The 11,617-nt window shown below is 39.4% G+C and overlaps 3 protein-coding genes across 5 annotated transcripts in view; 1 reads left to right on the top strand and 2 right to left on the bottom strand.

The window, feature by feature from the left end:
* The window catches only part of trappc2 (trafficking protein particle complex subunit 2), a 2,395-nt gene extending 1,456 nt beyond the window's left edge, over window positions 1-939 (top strand). For both annotated transcript variants that reach the window (XM_014018676.1, XM_014018677.1), the window contains exons 4-5: window positions 315-400; window positions 486-939. In XM_014018676.1, the coding sequence (XP_013874130.1) occupies window positions 315-400; window positions 486-584 (185 nt within the window). In that variant the 3' untranslated portion in view covers window positions 585-939. The remainder of the gene's footprint in view (window positions 1-314; window positions 401-485) is intronic.
* Window positions 940-950: 11 nt separating this feature from the next.
* On the bottom strand, window positions 951-4,625 carry rab9a (RAB9A, member RAS oncogene family). The gene is made up of 3 exons (XM_014018674.1): window positions 4,437-4,625; window positions 4,010-4,127; window positions 951-2,484 (listed from the first exon to the last, which is right to left on the bottom strand). The coding sequence occupies exon 3, from the start codon at window positions 2,449-2,451 to the stop codon at window positions 1,849-1,851; it is 603 nt and encodes a 200-aa protein (XP_013874128.1). The 5' UTR covers window positions 2,452-2,484; window positions 4,010-4,127; window positions 4,437-4,625; the 3' UTR covers window positions 951-1,848.
* A 325-nt stretch (window positions 4,626-4,950) lies between these two features.
* The window catches only part of egfl6 (EGF-like-domain, multiple 6), a 15,042-nt gene continuing 8,375 nt past the window's right edge, over window positions 4,951-11,617 (bottom strand). Inside the window, exons 6-13 of one of the 2 annotated variants that reach the window (XM_014018672.1) lie at window positions 10,562-10,696; window positions 10,360-10,482; window positions 9,916-9,978; window positions 9,323-9,577; window positions 6,424-6,492; window positions 6,244-6,339; window positions 5,903-6,165; window positions 4,951-5,789 (exon numbers count right to left, since the gene is read on the bottom strand). In XM_014018672.1, the coding sequence (XP_013874126.1) occupies window positions 5,682-5,789; window positions 5,903-6,165; window positions 6,244-6,339; window positions 6,424-6,492; window positions 9,323-9,577; window positions 9,916-9,978; window positions 10,360-10,482; window positions 10,562-10,696 (1,112 nt within the window). In that variant the 3' untranslated portion in view covers window positions 4,951-5,681. The remainder of the gene's footprint in view (window positions 5,790-5,902; window positions 6,166-6,243; window positions 6,340-6,423; window positions 6,493-9,322; window positions 9,578-9,915; window positions 9,979-10,359; window positions 10,483-10,561; window positions 10,697-11,617) is intronic. The other variant, XM_014018673.1, reaches the window with a different exon arrangement.

Raw genomic sequence — 11,617 nt, 5'->3', positions numbered from 1 at the left:
CCGCTGGCCTGTAAATGAGTGAAAACTGCTGTTAATTAGGTGTCAACGATAGCCATGTGATGTGAGTATCAGTCACATGGAGGCAGGGCTTAAAAGCCTGAATTTTGCCTGAAACTCTCAGACTGAAGAAGTCTCTTGGAGGAGAGACGAAACGTTTCTTTAGAGAAGAACCCGTCCAGAAGACCTATACAATTCTTTTTCTTTTTGATTTTTTACCTCGATTACTGAGATGCATCAGGACACTCCTTCACTTTAGACATAAAAGATGAGAACTGCTTATAGCTAGCTTTATTTTCTTTAACCGTTTGTCACACATATAAGATTCATCATGCTGCATGATGTGCGGCAAGAAGATGGAATCAAAAACTTTTTTAATGACGTGTATGACTTGTACATTAAGGTAAGTTTTACATCATTATTGAAATAACTACGAACAGTGAATTTGTCTTGTTGATCCTTTGATATTTACATCCATTGTTTTCCAGTTTGCTATGAATCCATTCTATGAAGTCAACGCACCAATCCGCTCCACGGCTTTCGAGAGGAAAGTTCAGTTTCTTGGGAAGAAACATCTCCAGAGTTAACCCCTTCACGCAGGATATTGTATATATTGAACATACTTGTGTCTTTTCCTAATGTGCAAAGATGTAAAATGTTACTCTAACAGAACATTTTGTGTAAAATCTCTGCTTTGTCAGAATTTTGTTGTGGCTACAGTTAACTAATTTTGATTATGGACATTAAAACTTAATTTTTATGTCAAAATGATTTTTCAAGAACGAGCAAACATAAAAACACAGAAAATGCATGCTGTAAGTTCCTTATTTCTGAATGTAAAGCGTAGCAGTGCACACAAAGCAGAGTACCAAGATAAGATGTGCTTCTGGATCACCTTTAGAATAATAAAATGATTCATGCGGTAGTGTTCATGCTACAAAACGAGCTGATCAGACAGTTCTATGGGTGTTTATTTAGCATATCAGTTTTACAAGGTTATAATAATTTTAACGTGAAACATTGGAAGACAATGCCTGCTTCACTTTCAGATAAGATAGTAGCTGAAGACCTTCAGTGTACATATAGGACAATGTTAGAAAGTTGCATTAAAGGTTGTTCAAAACAGATGCACCATTGAGGAAAAGACAATGATGGTACTTCATTACTTTCATGAAGAAAAAAAATGCCATAGTGTTTTAGTTTCTAAGGTAAAACCCACTTAATTAATAAAAACAAATTATAATCGCCATGCATGTGAATGTCATTTCCAGTGGGGAAGGCAAGTCTGTTTCTAACAGCTTTGATGTATTCATGATGCAAACTGTACACAAGCAAAACTTCAAGGTGATAAAAAAGTTCTACTAGATTATTCAAAGGAAAACCTGAGCTAAAGTACAGTAAGTCACCTCATTAATTTTCATTGTACCTGCTGATAAAATTTTAAATATATTCATTTATAAATGCATCGTGGTATGGAGGGTTAGATGCTTGGTTACTGGCACTCGGCAAGGTTTACATTTCGGTGCACAAAATGTAAACATTTTATCTTCGTGAAAGCGTGAACACTTGATAGGGACATAGAGTATTTTAATATTCAGGGATAATCTTTGACACTAGTAGTTTCCATTTGTTCTGTCAGAATTGTAAAACGTGGGAAACCTGAATCAGAGTCACATTGTTTATTTGTAATTAGATTATTTTAGTGTTCTAGGTTATAGTCCCAACAATGAGAATCACCAAATCTACAAGAAATCAAAAAGCTAGTAGCATAGTTTGTTACTTCAGTGTCATACGCCTACAGCCTCATCACCTAACAGGCATGACGGGTTGATTGGTGGCAGCTCCTGGATGTTAACAACAAGTGCCAGAGCGGGGCTTTCTGTGGAGCTTGACAGTGTCCGTGGGGATGAGGTAGTCCGTTTTGTCATCCATCGCTAACACTCTATGCACTGCTTCCTCAAAGGCCACCGCTACATTGGTGGAATCTTTAGCACTGGTCTCATAATACGGGTACTCCCCATTTTCCTGGCACCACTGCCGAGCGTCCTCTGCAGACACCTGCCTCTCCGTCACATCCACCTTGTTGCCCAAGACCACAAACGGGAACTTCTCCGGCTCCTTGATATCAGCATAGTAGATAAACTCTTTCTTCCAGTTGCTCAGGTTGAGAAAACTCTGGTTGTCGTCCACGCTGAAGGTGAGCAGGCAGCAATCGGAGCCACGATAGAAAGGAGTCCTCAGGCTGCGGAAGCGCTCCTGTCCAGCAGTGTCCCAGATCTGGAGGGTAACGTTGCACCCGTCGACGGTGAGCTCCTTGTTTAGGAACTCGACGCCGATGGTGTGGAAAAGGTGGGCATCGAATTTATTGGTGACGTAACGATTCATCAAGGAGCTCTTTCCAACCCCACCATCACCAAGTAGGATGACTTTCAGTGTAGACTTCTTTGCTGCCATGATTACAGAATCAACCACTTTGAAATGTTTTACCTAACAGGAGGGAAAAAAGAAAAACATTGTTAGGAATATCCTGATGCATCTCAGTAATCCAGGTAAAAAAATCTAAAAGAAAAAAAATGTATAGGTCTTCTGGACGGGTTCTTCTCTAATGAAATGTTTCGTCTCTCCTCCAGGAGACTTCAAGCAAAATTCAGGCTTTTAAGCCCTGCCTCCATGTGACTGATACTCACATCACATGGCTATCGTTGACACCTAATTAACACCTATTGTTAACAGGGGGTGGAGTGAAACTGGCAATAGCAGCGCTGTAGGAGGGGGACAACTGAAAGCGGAGGCCTCCACCTCTGTTTAATGATGGACGGTCTTTCTTCACAAAAATGGCTTCTTTTACTCCTCTCTCAAACCCGCGTTCCTCTCTATCAAGAATGAGAACATCCTCATCTCTGAAAGAGTGACCGCTGGCCTGTAAATGAGTGAAAACTGCAGAGTTCTGGCCATTAGATGTAGCTCGTCTGTGTTGGGACATTCTTTTGAACAGTGGCTGCTTTGTTTCCCTGATGTATAACTGGTCGCAGTCCTCCTGGCACTTAACAGCATATACAACATTGCTCTGTTTGTGCCGGGGCACCGGATCTTTGGGGTGAACCAGCCTTTGCCGTAATGTGTTTTGGGGTTTGAAAGCCACTGGGACATCATGTTTAGAAAATAAACGTCTCAGTTTCTCCGAAACACCTGCAACCTTCAAGTGAAAATGAAGACCCCAAACCCAGACCCAAACCAGTGGTTATTCCGTATGTTGCGGGTGTTTCGGAGAAACTGAGACGTTTATTTTCTAAACATGATGTCCCAGTGGCTTTCAAACCCCAAAACACATTACGGCAAAGGCTGGTTCACCCCAAAGATCCGGTGCCCCGGCACAAACAGAGCAATGTTGTATATGCTGTTAAGTGCCAGGAGGACTGCAACCTGTTATACATCGGGGAAACAAAGCAACCACTGTTCAAAAGAATGTCCCAACACAGACGAGCTACATCTAATGGCCAGAACTCTGCAGTTTTCACTCATTTACAGGCCAGCGGTCACTCTTTCAGAGATGAGGATGTTCTCATTCTTGATAGAGAGGAACGTTGGTTTGAGAGAGGAGTAAAAGAAGACATTTTTGTAAAGAAAGACCGTCCATCATTAAACAGAGGTGGAGGCCTCCGTTTTCAGTTGTCCCCCTCCTACAGTGCTGCTATTGCCAGTATCACTCCACCCCCTGTTAACAATAGGTGTTAATTAGGTGTCAACGACAGCCATGTGATGTATCAGTCACATGGAGGCAGGGCTTAAAAGCCTGAATTTTGCCTGAAACTCTCAGACTGAAGAAGTCTCTTGGAGGAGAGACGAAACGTTTCATTAGAGAAGAACCCACCTAGAAGACCTACACATTTTTTTTTCTTTTTGATTGTTAGGAATAATAATAATAATGATAATAATAAAAAAAAAACATTTTGAAACTGAACAGTAAGCAAATGACACTTTAAAGCAAAAACTAAAATGAGTTTACCCTCACCCCAGATCGCTTTGATCACATCCAGTTGTCCAGATCATGTGCTGTATGGCCCAGTCCTAGGTCACATGCTCATTTGTTTATTGTTGTTGTTGTTGGCAGCCGTGAGACAATTTTTAACCTGCCGAAACACATTACAGTCAAGCTATTATTCCCCCTGTACAACACATAGTTCTGAACAGCAGTTCCAAATGAACAGAACCAACAACAATCAAAACCAAACTTGTAAACATCACGAAGGTTTAGCTTGGTACACTAAATTAATTCGAAACATGACCGAAGTTGAAGAAACGAGAAATCTAAGCCCACCAATCAGCTAGTTGTTAACTAAGCTAGGCTAATTTGAAAATAGAAAAAAACAGCTAAGAGTATTACTAAATCATCTAGTCCGGATTCATTCACATCACAAGCACGACTGCCCGAAACGTACCTTAGAGTCTGACACAGCCACTGATTCAACAGAAAAATAAGACACAGAATATCTACAATGATATGACTGTATTCGTTTGGCAGCTCGATAAAGTCACCGTTTCCTGGTTTAGCTAAGCGGGGCAACGCTAAAACCGATAGCTGCTAGCAAAGAGCTAATAGCGCGAGATCATGTGATCGTGCCAACACAACAAGAGCTCGGACGTCAGGCCCATGCGATTTCTACAAAAATATTTATTTTATTTTTAATAGAAACTATTTCGTGTTTTATACGAATATATAGATTGAACTGGCATTGTTTTACTTTTATGTTCTCTTCACAATTTATATAAATGAATTATCTTTTACTTTTTGTAGTAGCATCTCACCACAAGGGGGAGACATTTAGCTTGAACTGCATGAAGGGGGTTTTATTCATTCAAGTCCATGTTGTACTGTTTGCTTTCCACAGCTCCACAAACATGTTTTATTTCAGAGTATTAAATAGGCTCATTGCTTTAGGACAATAAACAAGATTGTTAAAACTTATTTTAATCATTTGCATTTGTGAAATGAAGCTTCTTTTATAAAGTTAGGTTACAGTTTTCTTCTTTTTCTTCTTCAGGGGTCGCCACACAGTCATCCTCCTCCCTCTCGCTCTGTCCTCTGCATCCTCTGTCCTCACTCTCTAACGGCATCCATAATCTCCTCTTTGGCCTTTTTCTATTGTTTTTTCTGGCAGCTGCATCTTTAACATCCTTGTATCATAATGTCCACAAAACAAGTTGTATAAAGTAGCACTTGTATCACAAGTCTGCATTGTATAGAAAAAATAGACAATGTTTACAAAAAAAAATGGTTTAATACAACAATTCAGCATCATCTCAGTACAAATTTCGCAACATGCACTGATACATTTTAGCACTTGAACAAAACAGCCTTCAATAACTTTACTCATTTATGACATGAGATATATTTCCCCATAGAAATTCACATTACATTGCATTGATATTTCTTTGGTTTACTTCAGCACAATACTGTCGAACCCATCTAACAGAGTTAGCTCTTCCACCTGTTCCTGAGTTATCTGTATTTTAAAAGACTCACTACAAATTCTAAATATAGAACACAGCAGGGTGGACTGACACAGCAGCACGGTGTGAAAGTAAACTTGCATGCACCCATTGTAGATATTTCTTTGCCTTTGATTGTTGTGGTTATTAGAGTAGAGGAATCCTTAATAGGTTTTGATCCAAGTTGAAGATTCCTAAAAGACTGGACCTGCATCCTCTTGACAAGCCCCCGAGGTCAACACAACATTGTCCAGCCCTATCTCGCCTCCAACGCCCTTCCCACGCTGAGCTTCAAAGATAATCTGAAAGATATTTAGTCGCGTCTTTTAAAGCAGTTTCAAATTGCAGATTGCATCACGTACGTTTAAAACAAAAAAGCTATGAAACATTTGTTAGATGAAGTGATCAGACTCACAGATTGYGGTGCTTCGTGCTTCCAGGCCACGGTGAGGAGTTCTGTCTGCCAGCTCTGCTCTTTGCTTTGGTTCTGCTCCCACACTGGATAAGCGTTGTTGTCCAGCAGCACCCGGAGCGAGCCCACGTCGTGGCCCAGCACACGGTAGTCAAAGGTGAGACAGAAGCTGCCCTGCTGGGGTTGGTCACTGAGAAGCAGCTTCAGCTTGGCCACATCTTCTTGCTCCCCAAGCAACCCACTCAATGCCATGTAATACTCAGCACCTGAAAGAGGGCTGGGTGTTAACTACCACTGAATCCAGACATGGGAACAAAAAGTGTTTTGTGTTAGCATTTCATTACCTTTATCATGATATGCCACGACCCAGTCCATGTCATCACCTCTGTCCTGAACCCATTCACATGCTCCTTGATCAAAGTTGCAGTCCATGAAATATTCTATAGGCAATAATTAACAATGGCTCATTTTAGATTACCAACATAAAAAAACATTACATGATATTGGAACATATATTTAATTACCTGTCTGAGGTGATTCAATGTGGATTTCTTTGATTTCTGTGGCTGGGCCAACCATGGACTCAAAGTCCTCTGGAATGGTGGTGAAAACAAAGCAGAAACTGTTTTTAAAAATTTCTGACTATTAAACATCCTGTTGAAAGATCAGGCAGTTTGTTCAGCTGAGACATTCCAATACTGCGATCATCCTGAAAATCCTATAAATCCTGTTATGAGGTGTTTCAATAGAGACTTAAGGCAGGATTTCCTGAAGAGTGGCACATAACAGAGAATATTTACTAAACCACTGCACCTACAAAAAATCCCAGTGTACTTTGAAGCGGTTCATGTTCTCAAATGGGGTTTTGTGGGGAAGTTTATGAACAATTAATATCTTACCTGGTGGATATTGAACAACCTCAGTTTGAAATAGTGTAATTGTAAATATATTCACAATCTGAGCTGGGCTAAAACCAATGTGAACTGCTGCTCCTKCTTTAAAACAACTTTTTTTCCAAAAAATGTATAGATTTTACTGTAAAAGCAAGTTTATAAAGCTTAACATCAAAAGGTTATGGCCACTAATCAACCTGTCATGCCTCTTAGGTTATTCACTGTTTTATGTACTTTACGTTATGCCAACAAACAGTTTATGTTTTTGTTTCTCCTCTAAGTTTATCTTACTACTGCTGTTAATCATTACTTTACAGAAGATTAGAATTATCAAAGATTAAGATGCAAGTTRGCACACAGTAGATGTAAATACTTTTGTGTTGGGGAAGGGTATAATCAGCTTTTCTCAGCCATATACCTAAGTACAAGTCGCTTCAGTAAACATAATCCTCTGTTATAACATCAAACCAAGGTTTGCAGTGAATACGCTTGATGTTGTATACTGTATGTAGACAGGGTTTGCAACAGATGTATATAAGTACATGAAAAATAACTAAGTAAAAATACATTAACAGAAACTGTATTTGGTAAAAAAAAAATTTACAGATAAGAAAAGTACTCAGGTAAAAGTCATAAAACTGCTCACAATAATCAAGGAAGTAAATTTAAAAGTAAAGGTACTTTTACACACACACTTTTAGAAAATAAATGTTGAATTTACAAAGTAATTCAATTTAGTGGAACCATTTGACATAAAAGTGAAGTAAATAAAGTTTCATTTTTGTATAAACAACTCTTCATGATGTGTTCAGTCAGTGTTACATTTTAAATTAAGAAGTAAAAGTAGCATTTTTATGTTTTGAATATAACAGTTTCAATAAAAAATACTTGGTAAAATTACAAATACTTAAAAGAAATGACTCAAGTTCTGAAACGAAGTACATACACTACACCTCAGGTCTGCAGGCCTTTGCAACAACTTCTAAATTGCAATACCTTATAGGTCATATTTGTAAATGAAAAATATAATAACTTGGTATTTCTAATTGCAATGTAAAGTTTTTTTTCCACTACTTATTCAGCATGAAACATATTTTGAAACAGTCATTTCCACAATGTGAACGGTAGAAAAAGGGGTTTTCACTAACAGGTGTAGACCTGTCCTCTTGTTCCTRAAGTCTTGAAATGGAGCCACAATTTCAGGATGAAACCCCCCACCCCAAGCATTCTTAAAGCTCCTACAGCAAACCACCCCCCCTCCCTGAAAACCAGCCTCAGAAGAGTGACAGCTGGGGGTTTTTGAACCTGCTCAGCCAAAGACGGGTGGTTTTAGAGAGAAGTGGCGTGTTGATGACAGGCTTTCCTACGGGGAGTCAAGTCTTTTAGCACAACAGCTGTTTTGGGGGAAAACATAATAAAAGGTTTGGGGGCTGTGCAACCTTCCTCCGTTCCTCGCCCTCCTCCTCCGGGATGGGAAACAGGCACAGGATGAGTTTTATCCTCGGGCTCACACATGCCAAAGGAGTAAAATTCCTCCTGGGAGGTGATGGATGTCTTGGGGCTTGTCTTCTCTTGCTGTCTTAGGTTTAACAGGACTTGTGTTTTTGTAAAGAACAAGGTTAGTGCTGAAAGGCAACCTCACTTATGGGTCCTTCTTTTCACTAAAGTGAAAGCTAATAGATGACCTCTTTCTTTTTTTCTTCTTAGTTTTCTTTTTTTTTTTGTTGTTGTTGCAAATATTTATTAAGTTTAGCCAACAGTACCTGTTAACCAACCTCAGAATATATTTCTGACAAAAAAGCAAGGTAATGGTTAATCCAATTGAAGCCAAAACCAAAGTGGATTAATCCTGTCCTAAATACAAAAAAGTCATACCTAGCAGTTTATGTTTATTCCTTTTTTTTTTTTAGAAAAAAATCTAAATTTTTTAGGGTGCTGCCATGTTTTATATTTGAAACTGTAGTCTGTGCATGATGGAAATGTACAGTATAGGGCTGAAATCTTAAAATAACAGTCCTGCCTAGGCTGTCCTATCATCAATGGTGATGTAACATGAAGCTTTTTAAAAGGCTAATGAACTATTTAAAACTAAACATATTTAAAAGTTTGTGTATTTAAACACGACATGTATCAAGACAACTCAACACTTGAAAAACAAACATCTGGATTGGATGGATTTGTTTACACGGAAAGGCAGGAAATAAACATTGTACTGCAGCCAGCTTATGTGGGAAGTTTGCACTTTGAGGCTTCAACTTCCACGTTCCAGTCCTGTATTTGGCTCTAATGTAGTACATKTTGATGTTTCTAACATCCCCATGGAGATTTTTTATTTATTGAAATAGTCTGTAAAATCACTGTGATATTAGAGTCACGTTGGGAGCTGTTCACTGACAGAAGACATTATAAATGGAAACTATTTTTCTTCAAGTTAACATGAAATGAAGCAACGAGCACCCTTTCTTTTTTTCATTAAGTGTTTAACCTGGACTAAAATTAAGAGCAATATCCCAGCTAAATAAAAACTCACTGAAAACATCTCCTCTTGGATTGAGCTGGTTTTCTTCCTCTTCCTCCTCCTCCTCCTCCTCTTCCTGCCCAGGAAATTTCTCTTTCCTTTCCTCCGTCTGGGAGCCGACATAGATCTCTTCATCGTAGTCGAAAGGTTGATGGCGGACCAGAAGAGGCGGTGGCGTCGCGACCGTTTCGGGGATGATGTTTTTGATGTCCTCTTTGTTAGGCCTACCTCCCAGAATCTCAGGCCTCAGCTGGGAGTCCGGGATGGCTGCAGGCCAGAAAAGAAACCGTAAAAAGACACATGGATCAGTAATTACAGGATAGTACTTTACCAGAACTCAGACATGTTTTTTTTGTTTGTATCTTTTGAGCAGGTYTAGTTCAGTTATAAATCCCTTTTTTTTGCAGATAAGATATTTTCCAGCAAGCTCAGGAAATTCACATGCCAGCTTATATATTAGTTATTTAGTGAACAAATAATACACAATGTCAATTAAAACCTGCCATGCTGAGGATGCACCAAGCTGTGGATGCTGAACGTTAAATCAGGCTAAGGAAGAGATGCACGCAGAGATCAAGCTAAAGCTGGTTTCCACACAGTCTCACCATTGATGAAATCATCTGCACTGCCTTTGTCTCCACCCCACCATTTCTCATAAAATGGTTTGACTATAAAAAATAAAAGCATCCTCATTTACAATTAAACCTCTAACCTGCAGTCAGTTCACAGTTAACTTCGTCAGACATCTGTTCCCTCTGTGTTTGAAGATTAAATCTCTAAAACCATTTTTTTAGAAACCTGGATATAAATCCTGTTTGTGTGTTTTCTCTCTACTGCTAAAAGTCTGCAAAAGAGGATTGAAGTCCAAAGACAGGAAACTAACTTTGGCAGGACTCCAGTTTGCTGATAGAGTTTAGATGAAATGTGCAGCTGTAAAACTCTTCCTGACTTTGACTTGGAAAAAGTCACCCATCTGCTTTTGACTCCTTTTAGTGCCGTTTAAAACGAACTGTATTATAAGTGTTTCTGGAGCAGACATTTGATCTCACCAGAGCACTCAAAGCCGTTGCCTCTGAAGCCGGACTTGCACTTGCACTTGTAGGCTCCGTGAGTGTTCAGACACACGGCGTGGTGGCTGCACTTGTGGGTTTCAGCTGCGCACTCGTCAACATCTGGAATTAAAAGAATCCTGTTTGCACCCTCAAAAGAGGAATTAGCCGCTTCACCTCGAAAATACGCCGTAGACCTCACCTACGCAGTCATATTTGCCGCTGACATATTTCAGGTCGTAGCCGTCCTGGCACTTGCAGTAGTAGCTGCCAAAGGTGTTGACACATTGTCTGTTGTAAGGGCAGAGGTTCTTTCCAGTTATGCATTCATCAATATCTGAACAGGAGACAAACAAACAAACAAAAAAACATTTGCAAGTAAAAACACATTTAGTGAATGTAGCCTAAATGAACACGTGAATAACAATGAGTTTAGTCATCAAAAGGATTAGTTAAATGTTACATAATGACAAAATGTTCTACTGTCTTAAGGCATGTACAGTATTTCAACAAGTCACAGTTGAAATTGCCACGAAATTAAAATTTGAGTTCAGTGTAACATTTTGTATTTCAGTTTCTCAAATGATTAAACACTTTTAATCAAGTTAGGACAGATTTGCAAACATTAGTATTAATTTCTGTAAGCAATCCAGATCAATGTAACTGAAACAAAGTTGAGACAACTTACAAGTGCTTACAGTTTAATTTAACTGAAAGAGATTTGCAAATCAAAGCAACTACCCAAAACAGTTCAATCAGTTCCTAAAAGCAAATCAGTCAAACTGACAGACATATGTGAAACAAATGGGATTTTATGGACCCTACAGTCTTTGTTCATAAACACATTTTTTTCTTGCTCAAAGCAAAAGCATTGCTATCCTCTTTAATGTTCCATTCATCCCAATGTGTGGATGTTTGCTCACATGTGTTTTGTTCTGCAAGCAGAGCCAAATAAGGAGGAATGAGCCCTGCTTCCTGCCCTCTTCTGCTCAGAAACCTGCTGTCGTCTTGTCCAGCTGCGTGCCTCCAGGCAGCAGAATCACTAATCTGCACCTGGGGAGCTTTGTAATCACTGACATATAGACACGATCTCCTGGTGGCTTCACTCGTTCCATTACAGGTAATGTTTGAGAAGCTGTGAACAACTGACTGTAAGTTTACACTCACCGGCCACTTTATTAGGTACACCTGTCCAACTGCTCGTTAACACTTAATTTCTAATCAGCCAATCACATGGCGGCAACTCAGTGCATTTAGG

The sequence above is a fragment of the Austrofundulus limnaeus genome, unplaced genomic scaffold, assembly GCF_001266775.1.
Source record: "Austrofundulus limnaeus strain Quisiro unplaced genomic scaffold, Austrofundulus_limnaeus-1.0 Scaffold199, whole genome shotgun sequence".
In the NCBI taxonomy this organism is placed as follows: Eukaryota; Metazoa; Chordata; class Actinopteri; order Cyprinodontiformes; family Rivulidae; genus Austrofundulus; species Austrofundulus limnaeus.
Note: the sequence above shows the minus strand (reverse complement) of the source record. Positions and strands in the feature narration are given on the sequence as shown.